This window comes from Stegodyphus dumicola, chromosome 4 (genome assembly GCF_044657685.1).
Source record: "Stegodyphus dumicola isolate Sdum_Otavi_A_Nest chromosome 4, ASM4465768v1".
NCBI classification, from domain to species: Eukaryota; Metazoa; Arthropoda; class Arachnida; order Araneae; family Eresidae; genus Stegodyphus; species Stegodyphus dumicola.
In genome coordinates, this window is record NC_140771.1 from 121,866,438 (window position 1) to 121,886,998 (window position 20,561).

Here is a 20,561-nt window from a genome sequence, read left to right on the forward strand (position 1 = left end):
TGCCGCCATTTGTTTACATTTGAAACTTTTAATAGAACACTGAAGTAAGTCAGTTAGAGCATCAACTTCAGTGTTTTCTTTTGCCCAGTGTGACCAGAAGTTAACTTTCAGTTTTGGTCACCGAAAATTGTATCTTCCTACCCGCTGGCCGAACTGCTTGTATTGTAATTGTAAACAAAAAATATGTTTTTAACTGCATTTGGTGTTTTCGTTTTTTTTTTTTTTTTTTTTTTTTTTTTTTTCTGTATTTTACAATCCTCTCCGGGGGTTGACTCAGGAGAATTCCTGGGAAGTACTGGCTAGGATCTGTATTAGGGGAAAATTCTTTTAACTTGTAAAATGAATTAAAATTCATACATTTCCGGGAAGATATTCAATTCAGTTTAATTTAAAGAAAATTATATATCATGCTTAACTGCTTATGTAGGATATGTATTTAAAGCGAATATTTCTAAAATGAAATGACAGTAATACAAATTAAAATTTTAATCCTTTGTAGATTTTTAGATTACTTAAAGAGCACTTTCCTTCAAATCAAATTGCTTTATGAACATTGTCAAATGCAAATATCTGAAAAAAACTAAAAACGATCATTTTAATGACGCTAATTTAAATGTAAAGAAGCATGGTATTCCACTGAGGGAATATTAAATGCATCTGACTCTTCCTTTCTTACTTAACTATTCATGATACAAGATCACTGAGGTGTCTTAAGGCAAGTTTATCATTGTTTTTAAAATGAATCTCATTTAAATGCTTTTTAGAAACATTTCGCATTCCGTTTGATTGCGGGTACATTCATGATAAATAAAATATTACTGTATCTTGATTCACGGCTTATCAACTAAAAGAATATGCGAGAGGTTTCTTAGATGGGTTTTAATTCAGCAACTAATTGTAATTTACATTTTTAATTCTTCTTTCGAATTATCATATTCTAGATGAAATCATTTTTTTAAATGATCACTACATAGTTTTTAACACTTGGAAGAAGATGTTAATGCTTTTAGTTCGCGAAACAAAGCAAAACCCCATCTTGTCAAATTATGAAAGGTACAATCAACACATCTAAATATTTATTATGTACCAATAATAGTTGTAATTCGGAACTAAATTTATTGCCTGACATATGTTATCAAATATCATATGGCAATTAACAACACGCGTGATGTTATACTTGTATCTATAAAAAATATATTCTAACGGAGCAACATATAATATGACTGCACAATTTATTCTTCTTATATATGTTTAGGAAGATGTATTTCTCATTGTTTAAAAAATCGATTATTAAAATTACGTATTTTTTGACTGCATGCTTCCTGTTGCAAAGGTACTATTTATCATGCCAACTTTGAGTTAAAACATGAAAATTCCGTTACAAGTAACCCCCATTCTTACACCAGAACGAATACGTTTTTCATTTTGCATTACACTACAATAATTAGGTATTGTTTCACTGTATTGCAGCTAATCATCGAAATTGTAAAACCTAAAAAAAATAAACGATTTGTTGTTCTTCGAATTTGGTCTAAACCTATGCCCAAATGCAAAGATTAATAAATTTTGAAAAATTACTATTTGCGTTCTGTACATGAGAATATTTTCTTAATTTTTATTTACCTTAATTTTTAAAATTCCTTATAAATCATTTCTTTCACAAATGAGAAAATTTTGTATTAATTTGATGAGGAAAACGGAACCTTCATTTTACGATTTAAATAAAATAAAAAAGATGAATTTGTCTTCGTTTGTATTATTTAAATGTAGCGCAATATTTATTAACTTTTTTAAAAAGAGGCTGTCTAATCGGTTCTGATATCTATTAATTTCTTTCATCTCAGCTATGCGAAGCATTAGCATTAGCATGCGAAGCATTAGCATACTTTTTAAGAAATATTTTTCTAAAACGTCTATAAGGACAAAAATTATTAGTACTGTCTTAAATAAATGAGTTTAAGGAAATCTATAAAAATGTACTAGCTCTTAGCTGTTTTATTTATTAGAAGAAGAGAAACTGTATTCAACTTACAATAAATTTAGAAATGTATGAGCATAAAACTTGTTATAAATTCAGATCAGTATTCACAGCAGGAAAAATTAAGTGACTGCAAATCGTTCTCAGTATGTCGACCGCCGAAAAATAAAAGTAATTATAAATTCTCGTCAACAGGTTTGCGGAAACATTACCCATATATCTACTAGATATCTTTTCAGATATTCTTACGAATAATGTATAACTATTCGAGCTTGACTTTATTATTTTTTTGGAGAGAGGGAAAGTTTAGGGGGCTTAAAAATGATATTTGCTTTATGTGTTAAATTATTTGCTTTACTTAGGTGCGAAGTATGTATCATGATGACACTATGTAATTCAGTATATGAGTAAGCCATCAAATTGTTTTGAATGGGGCGAATCTTTCAGTCCTTTTTAATCGTACTTCGTATACACTACCGCACAGTATAAGATTAATCACTTTTGCAAAATCTAGCGACAATCAATGTCAGAGGTGAAGTATCCTAAACCGTACCTCTGATTGACCTTTCTATGTCCAGTCTTCGCACTTTTTGTCTTGAACTTTAAGTTCAATAAAGATTATACAAGTGGGACAAAAAGTTAATTTCGTTGAATTAAAACACAGTTGCTTGTTAAAGAACTAGTTGAGATGATATAATTAACTTTAATGCCAAGAAAGCAAAATGTACGAAGCCTAGACAATGTGCACCATAGTATTAAAATAACAACTTTGTAAATTCTTCTCATACTGTTGCGTGCGTACGGGTTCGTATGAGTATGAATGCACAAGTCCGTTAAAAGGTAAACAAAATGTATTCTTATCGCAAGAAATAAAACAAAATCCAGAAATTTTTCGTCACAGATGTTCGTACAATATCACAATATCACACAGTAATTATATTTTAAACTACTAAAACGTTAAATAGAACACAATTCAAAGTGCAGAGAAAGCTAATCCGATCTCACCGCGAATTCGATAGAGTCAGCAACAACAAATAAGTAAACAACTAAACTCAGATGTTTTTCTCCGGCTTTTTAAAGCATTTGGATTAGTTATGTGAAGCTTCTCGTAATTTCTCGACGTTTCTGGAAAGCAAAAGAATACAATTACGAGATATATATTTATTAAATATTAATAGCACGTGCTAATCCTGTATTTTTATTTTTTTCGGTGTAACTTTCGCTTAAAACTCTTCACTCGCTGTATTGCATAGGGAGATGAAAAACATTAATTACAGTTCTACTAAAAATAGCAACTAAATACAAAAAACGTAACAATATTTTGGGAATTTTGTTAGGAACTTACTTATCTGTGTCTGTACCTAATGCAAAAAAAAGGGAGAAATCTTTCTGCGTTTTAAAATGAACTAAAATCATATAAAATTATAGGATAAGAGAGGTAACATTTTTAGCAGTAATTTTTACCAGAAAGGATACTTTACGGTAAATTAAATTAATTAATAACTTTAATAAATTTAGTTCCTTTTACTAACACTAAGCAGTTCGGTCGTTATTTTTTTCCCATGATTGAGATTTCAAACGAGCGTTTAAATAGAGTGACGATGGAAATTCATTTCAGCCAGAATATCATTTTAATAAATTATTATCTTAATTTATAGAAAATTAATTCATTTAGCATTCAGTTTCAATAAATACGGTTGGTTTGGTTTGTTTAATTATGGCGGAGCACACAAGGGCTATCTACTAAAGGGAAAAGATGCCTTCGTGCAGGATGTTTTGAGGAAACTATCTTGTATACATATTGCACATAACAAAAATCACGAAAACGCCTGCGCTGACAGCCCATTCGCCGGGATTCGAACCTTGGACCGAACTACCAGATTTTAGCGACTTTACCGCTCGGGCCTACCAACGGCCGAGCGATAAAGTCGCTAAAATATGGTAACTAGATCAAGCGAGTATCAAAGTGTCATTTAAAACTAAATATTTTGTAAACGTAAATCTAATGATATATCAAAACTAAAGAGCTTATTAATTTGTTTAGTTCTCAAACACAGTGGTTTATTTAAAGAATCATAACTTTTTGTTCTGAGTGTATTTTAATATATTTCTAATACGTATGATTTTATATACCTTCCTGAAAGAAACAATATGTAATATATATATTCTCTTCTATGTTAACGGTTTCTCTAATGTCTCTCTATATAGATAAACAAAACCGTTACTTATATAAGAGAAGTCGTAGTATTTGTTCAATTTTTATATCCTCCCTGAAAAATTTGCAACTTCATATTGAGAAAATATTTTCCCAACCTGTGACTTTTTATATGCTCACGAATTAAATTAAGGTGAAGGGACACGAAATTGATATTCTAGTGAATTTAATCGCTTTCCAAGCGAAAGTAATGTGTTTCCATTTGAATCGTTTCAAATAACGTGATGAAAAGTCTTCTCAATGGAAGTGTACTTACATTTACTGAAGTCTTTTCTATTTTTAGAAATTGGAAATACGAGCAAGAAATCGATGGTTTGCTCTGGAGGCTGGAGCTGGAAGATGTGCAGAAATGTGGGCAGAACGGCATGTGTCTCGTGCACTCCGCCAGTAAGGTACGCATTTATTACTTTACGAAGGCTTCGATAAACAAAAAATCCTGGAAAACATTTGCGAGTTCTTTCATTTTATCTGCGTTATGTTTCGGCTAAAATGTATTATGTAGTGAAATTTCAATTTTCATCTTTCCTTATTTTTTCCAGGTAAGGTGTGAGATAAATGACACAATATGGTAAATTCCACAATTGCATTTTTGTCGGTTTATTGAACTGCTGTCAACGAATGGAAGCGAAACACGTCAAGTGAAAAGTTTAAAACTAGACAAATATATATATATATGCTAAGTTGCGATTAAAGTTGCTTTTTTCTCTGCTTTTAAATAATCGCCCTAGTATACGTACTTATCAAATGGAACTTTAAAGTTATACTCTATGTTTTAATCTAAAAAAAATTCCAAATCCTTAATTATATAAGAAGGTTAATTATTATAAGGTTTCGAAAAGAAATTGGACAAATTTCTTAGTTTTCTATTTAATGTATCATAAAACAAATCACATCCATGTTATGAAAAAACAAATAACATTTTTGGAACAATATGAAAATTTACCCATATACCGTTTTTGGATTTAGCTGTGGATTTAGTAGCATTAAAAGATGTATACAACAGTATGTATTTAATCAGTAATATAATAAATTTAGTCAAATGTCAGTGAACTCAGCTGAAATAATTAAACTGTAAAGCATTTATCATGAATCAAAGTTTTAACTACCGTATTTGACGGCATATAAGACGTACTTTTTTTTTTCCTAAATTTGGTCTCAAAAAAGTTACCTGCGTCTTATACGTGAAGGTCATTGCATTCAATAACTGTTTATTTGGCTTTTACGAAACATGAGAATTAAAAGAAACCACGCTATTGAAACTTTTTTCCCTTTTGTGTGGCCGGTCAAATACGGTATTTATTATTAATTAAATTAAAAACGCTGAAAATGAAGTAAATTATGCTCCCTTATTTTCGATTTTTGCATTCTATTCTCTTCTAAAAATAAGAAAAAAAATACCTACTTATTGCTTGAATAACATTTAGAAGATTTTTTTTATTATATCAGAAATATTTAATTAAATATTCCATACCTAAAATGATAAATACTTTAATATTATTATTATATTATAACATTGTATTGTTAGCTTTTGAAAAATCAATGATTTCATAGCAGTATTTTTATAATTGCATGATGTTACGAGACACGTTTTCGGACATCAGTGATTTAAAAATGGGATCAGGATCTAAGAGATATATTTAGGGGCTAGAGGAATTCAAAGATTTCAGAAATGTTTTTATGTGAAAGCAAACGACATACATGCCATCAGGAGTAATCTGAAAAAATTCAGATTCTTTGGCTTTGAAGCTTAACTTCCAAACTATAGCGGTGTAGGAAATTCCTATTCTGAACCCACAGGAATATTTCGATCACTGTTATAGGATTTGTTGATCCTGTTCTTACTGATTGGCGAAATTTCAAATTCTAAAATATTCTAAACTTTCAAAATTTGTTTGATAAGACATCTGATATTAGAAATGAAGGTTATATGCACAATAATTTTCTTGGTATATCATGCTATTTGATAACTTACTAATATTTGAGTTTTGAAAAGTTTGTAAACATCATTTAAATAATATCATATTTTTTATATTCGAGATTACTTTAAACCTGTTTCTAGGTACTTTTTTAAAAATAAAGCCACCTAAATTGTTACGAGCCACCTTAAACTGTTACGAGAATTATAAGACAACGCACAATAAGAAACTCGACAACTGGGAAGCATAAGTAATTTAGTCAACATTTCCAATAGTTAGAGCTCGAGTTTCGAGTATAATATTGTAAACTACAGTTAATTTAATTTTAAAATGATTTTTCATGTACTCTGTTTTAATGTGGTGAACTTAGATTAGAAATAATTGATATTACACCCCACGACGGTTTCTGAATTTTACAGGTTACTAAATCTTTCTCACTTCCTAAGCTTTATAACTTTTAGGCCACGATTTGGAAATGTATTATTGTAATTCTTTAGCTTCCAAATTTTTTGGAATTTCCTTTAAATGATAATTCAAGGAAATTTGGCTCAAAGAATCCATAACCACCTTAGCCCTTTATAATATTTAAAGATTTAATTAAATAAATACGTAAAACGTCGTCTTCCAAACTACTGTTAAAAAAGGCGTATAAATGAAAAAGACATGTGATCGAAATTTCAATTTATGAATGTCATACATATATTAACAAAAACAAATAAAAATAATTAACATTTTTGTGATGTAACATCACAGAAAAAATTACGAGAGTTCAAACTGTGTAATATTTAATACATAAATACGAAGGGTCATACTTTTTTATTTTGTGCCTTGAATAAATGCTTTTTTTTTTTTTTTTTTTTTTTCAAAAATACTTTTAAAAAAAAGCACATTCTAAATTTTTTTAGTTTCTTGAACTCTTCAGGTGTTGTTTGATTCAAAGTGTAAAAATCTGATGCTTCCTTTTAATTTGAGCCTTACTGACTTGTCTGGTCATCGGACGCGTTTTCCTATTCTATGATATCACACCATCCCTCAGCATGACTTGATACCCATGTCTTCCTATTTCTCATCGTATTCCAAAGCAAAGCTTCCAAAAATTACTAAACGGAATACTAGATTTCTGAAAAACTGACTCGGAAATTCTTAAAATTACGAAAAGGAACATCGAGAACATACCAGTGTAAATAAGGCACGTAACAGTTATTGTGAATTATAGAAATGAAATATTTGGCTACTAACCTGAGAGAAATGGCTGAGGACTAAGGCGAAAAGGTGTATAAAACTTATTAAAAAAAGTATAAATCAGATGTATATGAACGACGTTTCCCCTTATTTAAATAATTCAGTGAGTTAATAGTCATGCTATAAGGTATTTCTTCCACCTTCTTGGCATGCCTTCGTGGTGTCGTGGTCTGCACGCTCTTCCAGAGGTCCGCGGCTCGATTCCCGGCGAAGGTGTTGCTAATTTTTCAATTCTCCTGCTTCCAAAAATATATACCTAATGACTCTACAATGCATGTCAAATTTTAATAAAGCATTAATTAAAAAAACTTTAATTTATTATAATATGATGAATTAGATATGGCAAGAAGTATATTTATCATGTTTTAAATTTTTGCTCTCCAGGTAATTTTAATATAATAAGATTAATTTAATATTTTAATATAATATATTAAAACTCTCTTCTTAATATTACGCTTTTTTCATATTGGTCAATGTTGGATAAATTTTTCTTGTATTTATAATTTAGGAATGACTATAATTTCAGTTGCCAGTGCTATAAGCTATAAAATGCACTAATGTAATAAAATTGGCTAAATATCTTTGCTAATTATTACACTTTTACAAGCGAATGTGAGAAAGATAAGTTTTACCTCAAAATTTGTTTCCTGGATAAAAGATGAAAATAAAATATGTGTTTTTTAGAATCAATCAAACCAAAAAGAAAGACATAGTTAATATAATTATAAAGCACGAAAAATGAAAAGTTGAAAGTGGTATATATTATATGATCATACAAAATGAATGTTAAAGAATTTTAGCGGTATTCATACCAGCAAAAACACAACTAAGAAACGAAAATACAGCCTGATATTCCATCACTTTGAATTCTTCAGAACTGCGGTGTACGTTATGGAAAACTAATCTAGATTTTTAGGAATTTTTTTAACAAAGCCAATAACGGTCTATACTGAAATTAATATTATTTTTACTTCATAGTAATTTTAGAATGCATACTATAAGTTCCATTTTGAAAAATTCTTAATTTCGTTCATTCTTAAATAATGCCATAAATATTATCACATGAATGTGTTCTCCTTAAGAGACGCAGGATTTCGCCATAGGATGTGACGTTGTTTGAAATTTTGTCTCCTACCTACGCTCTAAAGCAAGGATGGGAAAACTACGGCCCGCAGGAAGGTTCTATCCGGCCCCGCGGATAGAATTTTTATTTGCCGCTCCGAGGCAAATTAAAAGAAATATATATTTATATATCCATCCCCTTTTCTACTTTGTTTAAATATTATTTTTTCTTTCTTTTTTTCAAAAAGGACTGATGATTTTTTTCTTTCTCTATTTTTGTCCTACAAAACATAAATCGACAGAATAAGCAAGCACAGGCAACTTTCAATCGGCAAATTGTTAAAAACAGAACGTCTTTATGAGTTATAGCTATAGATTGGCGTCAACAAGCGTTATCTCTTTCTCGTGGAGCAGACATATAGGAATTCAAAATAGGCGAATTACACCTCAAACGTGGCAGACTGCGTATTTTAAGCTCCAGCGGCTTTTCCTTTTGGTGTGAGTTCTAAAATTATTGATTCCATATGGAAAGATTGCAGACATATACCATCATTGTGAATAGTGGTGAAATTATTGAAGCGTAGCTAGTGCTTGTTTGGGTTATTCGTAAAAAAATTCATCGGCAAAATGACTTAACGTAAAGTTGATTTAGAGTGTCGTGCTTTTAATCATGAATGGACCTGGAAATATTTTTTACAGTTATAAAAAATAAACTAGTGTGTCTCATCTGCAATGAAGCTGTAGCAGACTCCAAAGAATACATTTTCCGTCATTTCACTTCTAATCATAAGAATTCCAATTACGAAGCAATGTCCGAATATGAAAGAAAACAAAATGCAGAATGTCTTTGCAAAAAATTATCAGGATATGTATGATATTAAAATGTTTTTCAAGAACCTAAACTGTATTAAATAAGCAGCTACACATGCAAGTTATATTGTAGCATACACTATTTCTAAAAATAATAAAGCTCTCATTGACGGGGAGTACGTAAACAATGCATACTCAAAGTTTGTGATGTTTTATGTCCAGACAAGAAAAATAATTTTGAGACTGTAAGCTTATCTCGAAAAACGTCGACTTCTAGAATCGAAGAGATCGATAAAAATTTGACATCACAATTAGAGTGAAAGATTGGTCAGTTTAAACTTTGCTCATAGCTATGGGTGAAAGCACTGTTATAAATGATACTATTGATAATATGAATACTCAGATGTACTGTATTGCACGAAAGTAAGTGGCTTAACGCAGGATGTGTTTTCGAGGGGGTTTGGCAGCTAAAAGACGACAATGTGTCGTTCTTCCATGAGAAACAGTGTTCTGCGGAGTGCGAAATGTTAGAAGATAGAGAATGGCTTTCGGTGTTTGCATTTTTAACCGATCTTCGTTGTCATGTGATCAACCTGAATGTCAAGATGCAAGGGAAAAGTCAATTTATCGACGATATCAGCTCCCATCTCTAAGCTTTTAAACTGAAACGTAATCTGTTTGCTGGGCAGCTAGCTAAGATCGATTTGTCGCATTTTCCGAAGTTAAATTCAATACCCTCAGTAAACGAAGAGAGGTTTAAGAATTATAAGGAGGGCTTGAAAGAATTGCATTTTGTGTTCGAACGCAGATTTCAAGATTTCAGTGCCATTCAAATAGAAAAGGATATTTTTTACCACGCCTTTCAACGTAAATTGTGAAGCAGTGAGGTCGGATTTGCAGCAAGAATTAAAGTTAGAGTTTTACAAATCATTATCGTAAGTAAGTTTTCCAATTTAATATCTCACGCCCAGAAAATCAGCGCTATGTTTCCTTCATCTTATATATGTGAACAAGTGTTTTCAACTATGAACCTTAGAAAGAAGGAAGAATTATTTCAGAAGCCTTTGTTATTTTAAATGAGCATTTAATCTCGTTCCTCAGAATCAGTACATCTCAATATAAGGAAATTTAAAAAATAAAATCGCAATTTCTTTCTTCTTATCAACATATTTAAATTGTAATGCTTATATATTGTTTTTAAAATTTTAGAAAAATTTATCTTGGCCCGTGAACGAAAACGTTTGCCCATCCCTGCTCTAAACGAAACTAAAGTGAAAAAAGAAACATTTGACCAGCCATTTTTAGCAGAATGCCTGTTTTGGAATTGGAGAAATATTTATTCATGCAAGTGCGTGATATTAATCAAATATGATTAAATGTTCCAATGGTAAACACCGTTTTAAGAATGCGTCGAATTATTTGATTTCGCAGCCGTATACTATCTGCCTAAAGCAAGGGATGCTCACATGGAGAGCTGTCTAAGGAAAACTGGCACATATTACGGTATACGCAAGGTAAACTAAGGTCAGTAGAAAGAGAAGTTAACGCTCTCAATGTCAAATTTTTCTCTTTACAACACTCGAGAGAGTGACGTATGTTATCCAACTGTTCAGTTTACCCATAGAAATAGGAGAAACCTTGTTTTAGCGCAGGACGTCGACGCTACCATACTGGTTGATCTTGGTCGAGCAGAACAAACATTGCAATATAGTTTACCATGAATATTTCATACTAGGAACTCCATTCAGTACTTGAAACTGCTGGATGCCATTTATTGCAAAAGAAGGGATTATTTGCATCTCTGAGGCCTTATGTCAGTTGTAGAACTGAAAGTGTAATTTCTTTATAAAATTCTGTCAAATATCTGAACTTCAACCATTTTGAATTTCATCGTATTTAACTTACTATAACTTTTATATGTTGTAGCGTTGCGCGCCTCCAACTTGCACGCAACCAAGAGGTGACTGTGAAAACTGGATAAAAGACAGAGTCTTGTTAAGGGTTTAAGTCCCTTTTTATTCAACGTAATAAATTACAAGTGCGTGCTCTTGACGCTCACAAACTGCGCCAACTCGGCGGTCAAATAAAAATAATAACCTGAAAAGAAACTAAAGACAAGACTCTAACTACGAGGCTCTCTAAAAGTAACTAACCGCGTTTTACAATACCGCTGCTAATTCAGCAAACCTGAAGATCACTTGAACGATTAACACTACTTTCAGGCAAGCACACAGGCCGAAACGCGGGGTTCTTCAATTTCTGGCCAACTACCTCCGCGCTCGTGAAGTAAGAATATCACACCTCGAACTCGTTTCCTTTCTATTTAAATCAGAATACTTCCGCTGATAATTTGAATCCTTGCGCGTTCTACTAAAATTTACATACTCTGGCATTGGCAGTTCCAGGAGAAAGTAAGGCTTGACAGGAAAAATAGTTTAAACTTAAAATAAATGTTAGTTAAAATAAATATAAACCCTACATTTGCCGCTGCCAGAATTTCGAAAACTTGGAAGCAGGTCCTACAAACGACCTGTTATAAGTTTCTATAATTCTGAACTAACTGTCGAGAACCTCGTTTACACAAAAAAAATCTTATGTAACAAATTGTATACTAAAATTCTGTGTATACTTATAACTTTCTCTTCTTACATTAACTTTTCCTGGACTTCATCAATCAATCTTGGTCTTTTCCTTCCAGCATCTGGAAGGAATAAGTATCAGTATCTTTCTAAATACATTATAATTTACACTTTCTTGACACTGAATAAATTTTTGTTTCTAAACGATTCGTTTTTCTTAGTTATTGCTTACTTCACATTCATTCAATTTTTCAAGCATTAATTTAACTTTACCCTGGCTCTCCACCATGTGTGGTGTCAAACGGGAATATTCGTGTTTTAGTCTTACAACACTTCCCCTAACCACCATAATTTGTTAGAATTCAACGACCAAATAGACACACCTTACTCGACATTCTACAACTCAATGAGCTACTTTAACACTCTTAATATTCAAGTGTGGGTGGAGAACCCTACAAAACACATTCATTCTAACTTCCCCCTCATTCATCTTTAGATATGCAGGCTTTCGCCCTAAAGCATGACTTTATCTACAATTTAATACTTAAATTTTGACTTCATTGCTTTTGAGCATTTACTTTTAGCATCTAAAATTTTATGCTTCTAGACTAAATTCTACTTTTACATAACATTCAAGTATTTACGTATATTTACAAAATTTTAATACATATAATTTTTAAAATTTACCATACAATGAATAAGAGAAAATAAATTTTTACTTTACTCATTCTTCGCCAAGCTGGCGGCACTGAAACTAAAATTCTTATTAATACAAGAATACGAAGTTATTTTTATCTTCGGCCAAATTTTGGCTTTAACATAACAGAATTAGTCTTTCGACCAACAGAAAATGATTGTTCTTAGCTTTTATACTTAAAGAAAATAATACTTTTGCCTTAGCTAAATAAAGTAAAACAAAACTAAGTCTCAACCGAGACATATTGACTTTCGTCAAAACATAGAACTTCGTACGTATACATAACATTTCGGAACAAAAGAGAAAAAAAAATATAGAAGGTTTTAACTTATCTTTGAGTTTTCGATGCTTGAAACTCCGTCATTCTTTTTTGGCAATATTGGTCCCAAGTTAGAGGTTTCATGGACGTCAATCTTCTCCTTACTGACCTCCGAGTGTCGTCCACATGAGTTTTTCTTTTGCGTCCTCTAAATGCTGGCTTCTTGGCGGAGTAATCGTCTGGTTGTTGGCATTTCCGTTTTTCCATTGGACGGCTGGTCTTGACGTCCTCCGGTCTGGAGTCCTTCTTGAATTTCTTCTGTTCCTGATATTTTTGTTGCTCCTGTTGCCGTTTCAGTTTCCGGAACGGCGGCCGTGCTGGCACCTGACTCTGTGGCCGTGTGTGCGTTCTCCTTGATGTATAATTTCTCCTGCGATCCGTTGTAGGTGGTGTTTTGCTCTTTACCACGGTTTCTCTACCCGGTGCATCTGTATTCTTGTTTTTCTTAAACGCTGGAGTTTGAGAGTTATTTTTTTCTTTTTGATACCGACGTCCGGGTTGTAGAAGGGCTAGGTCTCTCTTCAGTTCTCTGCTTTTTGGGTGGTGGAATAGTTGTTGTTATTTCTGGACCTTCTACTTCGTTTAGACTTGAGTCCTGGAAGAAACTTTTAAGGATTTCAAAATCATTTGGATTATAATATTTTTTCACCTGGTCGGGACTTGCTTTACAGATTTCCCCTCTCTCGTTCTTAAGATATAATACTACTCCTTTGATTTCCTGAATTACATAGGGAGCTTCAAATTTTGGAGCTAGATTTGCCGTAAAATTGTCTGGAGCACTTGATAAAGAAAATTTCCGCTTCAATACTTTATCCCCAACTTTAAAATCTCCTTCACGGCGTTTTCTATCATAATATACTTTCTGCCTATTTCTTGCCGTATCCGAGCTTTTAAGCGCCTGATCAACCAGTTCTTGCACCTCTTTCTGTTTAAACTCTTGCTCTCTTTGTTGCACAAAGAATAATTTATCTAAAGGCTTAATTAATTTTCGGCCTAAAAATAATTCTGCTGGGGTTTTTCCCGTAGTATCATGATTTTCCGTTCTTAAAGCATAAGCTAATTCATTTATGTAGTCACCCCAGCGCTTGTGATGTGTGCTCACGTAACTGCGAATTATTTTTACTATGTTTTTATTCACTCTTTCTGCTATGTTTGCCTGTGGTCTATACGGAACCATTTTGATATGGCGTATGCCAAGTCCATTGCATATGTTTTCAAATATTTGACTAATAAATTGTTTTCCGTTATCGCTAATGACTTTTATCGGTGCACCGTATTTTAAAATGTATCTGTGTAAGAATGCATCTGCGACTGTTTTGGCTGACGCGCGTTTAAGTGGAACAATTTCTGTCCATTTTGAAAAGTGATCTACAATTACAAAAAGAAAACGATTTTTATTTAACTCGCTCTGGGGAAAGGGACCAAGAAGATCTATGCCTAAAATTTCATTCGGAAATATAGCGCGAATGCTATTTAAGTACCCGGCCGGGCTGTAATTAATATCATTTATTAACTGACATTGATTGCAGGACCTGACATACGCCGTTACTATTTTGTATAATTGCTCGAAATATACCGCCTAGCGTACCCTTTTTAAAGTCTTTCTGACCCCTAAGTGACCCGCTGTTTTCGCGTCGTGTGATTCCCTCAAAATGCTTAATCGAAGCGAGGCTGGGATGACTGGTTTGTACTCAAGATTTTCGTTTGTTGTTTTCGTATAAAATAATAAATTATCTATTATTTCATAGTTTTCTGTTCTATTTCTTATCGCATCGATGTCTGTGTGCTCAAAGCTTTCGGGGTCTTTCAAATATGCATATATATTTCCAAATTCAGGATCAGCTTTCAGTTCAGTAAGAATGGTATCTCTAGAATATAAAACTTTTGAAGTCAACACAGCACATTTAAGTTCATTTCCTTCATCGTCCAGTTTTATACGAGAAAGTGCGTCAGCTACATTGTTTTCCTTACCTGGTTTATATTTTATTATTAGATTATATTCTTGGAATTTTAAAGCCCATCTTATTACCCTGGGCGTTAGGTTTTTCCCCGAGTAAAGTCTACCAACAGCCGCATGATCCGAAAAGACTGTTACTGGCGCTTTGCCGAAATAAACTCGAAATTTGTGTACAGCCATTAATACGGCTAATGTTTCCCTCTCTGTAGCTGTATAATTCCTTTGTGTGTGATTCAACGTTTTACTAAAAAATGCCAGAGGATGGCTATTTTGCATAAGAACCGCACCCACCGCATAGTCCGACGCATCTGCTGCAATTTCCAGGTTTTCGTCACCCTCCGGGAATTTTAAAACAGGGGCATTAAGGAGCGCTTCTTTTAATCTTTCAAAAACTGTGTTTGCTTCCGCTGTCCACGTAAATTTACCCTTTTTTCTTTTGATTACTAAGAGTGGTTCAACAATATTAGCGAAATCTTTTATGAAAAATCGATATATCGAAACATAAGCCAAGGAAAGAAGAAAGTTTCTTGGCGGTGTTGGGCGGTGGAAAATTCTTGATAGCTTTTATTTTTGAATCTTGCGTTTCTATACCCTTTTGCGAAATTTTATAACCGAGATATTTAAGTTTTTTAGTTGCGAACTTGCATTTTGAGGCGTTAATTGTAAGACCGGCCTCTTTTAACAATTTAAAAACTTCTTCTAGATCATTAATGTGTTGTTCCAACGTACTACTCGTTTAATTATATCATCTAGATAAATTAAAGTTGATTTTCCTAGGACAGGCTTTAGAACAATGTCCATAGCTCTCTGGAATGTTGATGGGGCCCCACACAACCCAAAGGGCATGCGTAAAAATGCATAAGTGCCCGATTTTGTTATAAACGCGGTTTTATGTATGTCTTCGGGTCTCATAGCTATTTGATAGTAGCCAGACGTTAAGTCCAAAGTAGACATGTATCTTGTCGATTTGATCTGTCTAATGATCTCGTCTATAACCGGCAAAGGGTAAACTGGAAATTTAGTAATACTATTTAGTTTTCTGTAATCAATAGCAAACCTCCAAGCCCTTTTATCCGAAGGAGGAAACTCGTTCTTTTTCCTACATAGTACGACTGGACTCGCGTACTCACTATTTATGGGCGTTATTATTTTATTCTTTAACATCCCCTGAATATGTTCTTCGATGATTACGTCTTTTTGTTCGTCGTACCGATAAGGTTTAGTCCTACAAGGTTTTTCGGCATTTAATTGAATCTTATGCGTGACTATTTGACAATTTCCTGTTTTTTCTGAAAACAAGTTAGAACAATTACTCACCACTTGCTGTATTGCTTGCCTTTCATGGTCATTCAGATGGCTAAGGTCCACTTGCGGTGTCTCCACAGGTTCCACCATCCTCTGGTCCATCTCCAACACCACGGAAACTGTCTTGAAAATTTAATTTGGCCCTCGCGGCCCTTAAAAACTCCATACCTAAAATAAGAGGATTTTGCAGATTTTTCACTATAAAAATTAATACTTTGGGGCTTTCCTCTTTTACCTGTAAGTTTAATGATAATTTCCCGATGCAGTGACATGTTTTTCCTTGCGGCGCTATAATTTCCGTATTTTTGGTTTTAAATAATCGTACCCTATAAAAATTCTTTTTGAAGAAATTTTCACTCATAAAATTTCCTTCTGCTCCTGTATCGATGAGGGCTTCTACTGGTACATCGCCAACCAGGACTTGTATACTTGGTAGATGTGAGTTTTTTACGATGACCGTATTTAAATGTCTATTTGAGGGGGTTTTTTTAAAATTCCGGGGTCTGGACCCTCCCTTTCACAGGCCCCTCTACTCGTTTAAAGCTTTCCTTTCAATCTGTGCCTTCTGGGTACGCGGATGTTTATTTTCGAATTTTTTTGGGGGTCTTGACCTTCGAGTTTCGATGAGTTAGCTTGATAGATCTTTCCCCCATAAGAGCAATTTCCATTTCTGGTTTCCTCATTTGAAGATTTCCTTCGGGTACTTTGAGAATACGTTGCCCCTCTGGCTTTTTCCGCTATTCTGCGATTTTGAAACTTCACCGCCAATTCGAAGAGCTCATGCAATATGCTTGGGTTTCTAATTTCAAAGTAGTCTTGAACAGCGGGTAACAATCTTGGTAAGATTATTTCAATAATCTCCGCATCGGGTTTCTTCCCATACAGCATATCCGTCAGCTTAATTTTTCGTAGAATAAAGTCCGTCAATTCTTCTATATCCCGTTGATAGAAACTATATAGTTCGGCTTCCAGCTGTGCTCGATCTTTCACTAAGGGGAAGACCTTTACTAACGATTTTTTGAAATTTTCAAATGTATATGTCTGGCTTCCAAATTCCCCTAATAAAAATTTGCCTATATTTTCCACCATAGCGCGGCCTGTCCTCTTAGTGCGGATGTGGCGATGGCAACTTTTTGTCTTTCAGAAACAGGGTAGAGCTGAAAGTGGTTTTCTAGACCTTCTAGAAATACCGCCACCGAATATTTCCGTCGAAATGGACGTTTGGCTTGATTGACGCTCTCAAAGTCTGGACCAGGTATCCAATTCCTTCCAATTGCTTGTCATTTCTTGGTGTTGTCCAGCGGTTTCCATCCAATTTTCGGCCATTTCCGTTCGATAAGTGTTCGGGCGCCAATGTAGCGTTGCGCGCCTCCAACTTGCACGCAACCAAGAGGTGACTGTGAAAACTGGATAAAAGACAGAGTCTTGTTAAGGGTTTAAGTCCCTTTTTATTCAACGTAATAAATTACAAGTGCGTGCTCTTGACGCTCACAAACTTCGCCAACTCGGCGGTCAAATAAAAATAATAACCTTAAAAGAAACTAAAGACAAGACTCTAACTACGAGGCTCTCTAAAAGTAACTGACTCACGCGTTTTACAATACCGCTGCTAATTTAGGAAACTTGAAGATCACTTGAACGATTAACACTACTTCCAGGCAAGCACACAGGCCGAAACGCGGGGTTCTTCAATTTCTGGCCAACTACCTCCGCGCTCGTGAAGTAAGAATATCACACCTCGAACTCGTTTCCTTTCTATTTAAATCAGAATACTTCCGCTGATAATTTGAATCCTTGCGCGTTCTATTAAACTTTACATACTCTGGCATTGGCAGTTCCAGGGGAAAGTAAGGCTTGACAGGAAAGATAGTTTAAACTTAAAATAAATGTTAGTTAAAATAAATATAAACCCTACAATGTATTTAGTATTTTTTTACTTTTATTTAGTATTTGTATTACTTTTATATGTATCTACTATCTTTTTAGTATTTTTAACTGACTATATTCTTTTTTATGAAATGTGCAAATAAATTAAGTGTACCCAATGAACTTTTTCTGTTTATTAGATGAGCTTGGCCAGTCACATTTCCGTGGAATCAAAAGTAATCGAACAAATTTTCACTCATACAGCAGTTTTTAAAGGAACTATCATTGCTGTGAAACAACTAAGGTTTAGCAAGAAGGTCGATATCACTCGTTGTATCAAAAAAGAGATGAAACTGGTAAGTGCTATATTTTTTCACATAAATGCATAAACATATGCATTGGGAAAAATTGTAGTAAATTATGATATTCTGTTCTGTACTTATTAGTAGAGACCTATGCACATTGATGTCAGGCTTACGTTAGATTGAGGATTATTAGTATTATATTTCAGTGGATGAAATGAATTAACATTAGGGCAGTACTTTTATCGGGAAATGAAAAGGCAAAATTCGCGAAACTTTCAACGTTTGGGAAGAACTAACGATTTCTCGAAAAATTTCGCTTTCACAATTTATTTAAACAATTCAGGGTAGAAGATGTAAGCAAGCTATTATGTAATAAGTAAATTTATATCAAGTAAAATTTATATCTAACTGAATAAAATAATTCCTTTTTAATTGAAATTTTTTATGAATCATATTTAAGGGCGCATTTCATTCTTTCTGAAAATAGTTTTAAAAATAAGAACTGGGTGATTAGTATTAACTGTCAGAAAATAAATATTATATGCTAGATGACTGAACTGCGAAGTTTGAAACAAGAGATTCTATTAAGCTGACATGTATTTTGAGTTCTAGAGCAGGATATGTATTAGAAATTAGATATTTAATTAGTAGTTTTAAATGAATATGTTTGTAATGCCTGGTTCCCAAGAATGTTACATTGAAAAGTAAACAGCCTGCTTTATATGATTACATTCGGCGGTGGAGTCTGATTATGGCGTGTATAAAATCTGCAGTTTTGTTCAAAATATTCTGTTGTTTATATTTATAGTGTTCATAATCATCAGAGAGGTGTTATGTCAATAAATCACAGAATTTATTTCGAAATATCATCGTTATTATGCGAGAAAGAATCTCCTCCGATTTGCAGTGATATAATCGGCAGTGATATCGTTACGTGTGTATGGCTTTGTAATGTATCGAATGCATACAGAACCGATAATAATCTTCCGAAAAGAAACACAGTTCTGTAACTTTGCACAGAAATATTCTCTAGGATGGTATTTGTTAAGTATACTCTTATACAAAATAATTACATTAACATTTTCACAGCTATAGTTGTTTATTAGTAACTTCAAACTGAGTTCACACATCACTCACGCAGCGGTTCTTAACCATTCTCTTCATCTCATCTCTGCCGCTCTCCGCTCGGGGGCGCTGCTGCTATTAAAGCATGCGCAAACATGCCCCCCCCGGCATTGAAATATTTATAAAACATTCAATCACTAAACTATATGAGACATTTCTACAAATTATAACACTACTAGCAGCTTCGCTGCCAGCCTTCGTCTGGCTAAATGTGCCGGAGAAATGGCTGAAAGGAACACCAAACGTTAAATTTAAAACCTGCATAGAATTTTACTCTGAAGAACAACTTCATAAAAAAAGTTATTACGTATAACAAAATTACAATGAAATAAGCAATATCCCTTAATACAAATATTAATTATCCTAATAAATAAATTAACCAACTTTCCTTTGCAAAATCTTAAGAACTCAAATGGTATAAAGGAGGTTAAGAACTTTGTTTCCTAAAAAAATCACTCAAAACTTTTCAAAATCTTAGAAACAGTGAAATGAGCAATAAATAACATAAAAGAATACAAAAAACAAAAAAACTCTGAAAAGCAAAGTATAATTAATTGTATTTTATCTTATATTTTCAAGAGAAAAAGATTACAATGAAATAAGCTATATCCCTTAATACAAATATTAATTATCCTAATAAAAAATTAACCAACTTTCCGTTGAAGAAAAAAAAATCATGCAAAACATTTCAATATCTTACAAACAGTGAAATAAGCAAAAAATAACATGAAAGCAGCTAAAAAAACATAAAATTCTGCGCAGAATTTTACTCTGCAGAACAACTTTATAAAAAAAAATCAATAAAAATGTATTATATATATATATATATAAATGACAATGAAATATGCCAATCTCCTAAAAACAGTGAATTAAGAAATACGATGAAAATTGATGCCAAACCCATATTTCTAAAAGAATGAAACTATTCAAAATGATGCGATTTCATCAAAAATCTATCAATAACAATAAGACAGGAAAATTGTTGCCAAAATCACATTTTTAAAGACGTGAGATATGAGAAGTATACTCGGAAGCTTCATTTAAAAAATTCTTTAAAAATACAAAATATTATCATTTTTCCAAAATTCTTTTTGTAAAAGCAGTCGCAAGGATAAAAGTTTAACGTGTCCAAAAATGAAAGAAAAATATTCTGTACATTTTTAAAAATAGACTCTTTTAGAAAAA

At 33.0% G+C, this 20,561-nt stretch overlaps 1 protein-coding gene across 3 annotated transcripts in view; it reads left to right on the forward strand.

Annotated features, from left to right (window-relative positions):
- Positions 1–20,561, forward strand: part of LOC118201099 (receptor-type guanylate cyclase Gyc76C-like) — a 1,003,202-nt gene that overhangs the window by 627,632 nt on the left and 355,009 nt on the right. For all 3 annotated transcript variants that reach the window (XM_085815395.1, XM_085815398.1, XM_085815396.1), the window contains 2 exons: positions 4,477–4,585; positions 18,147–18,302. In XM_085815395.1, the coding sequence (XP_085671521.1) occupies positions 4,477–4,585; positions 18,147–18,302 (265 nt within the window). The remainder of the gene's footprint in view (positions 1–4,476; positions 4,586–18,146; positions 18,303–20,561) is intronic.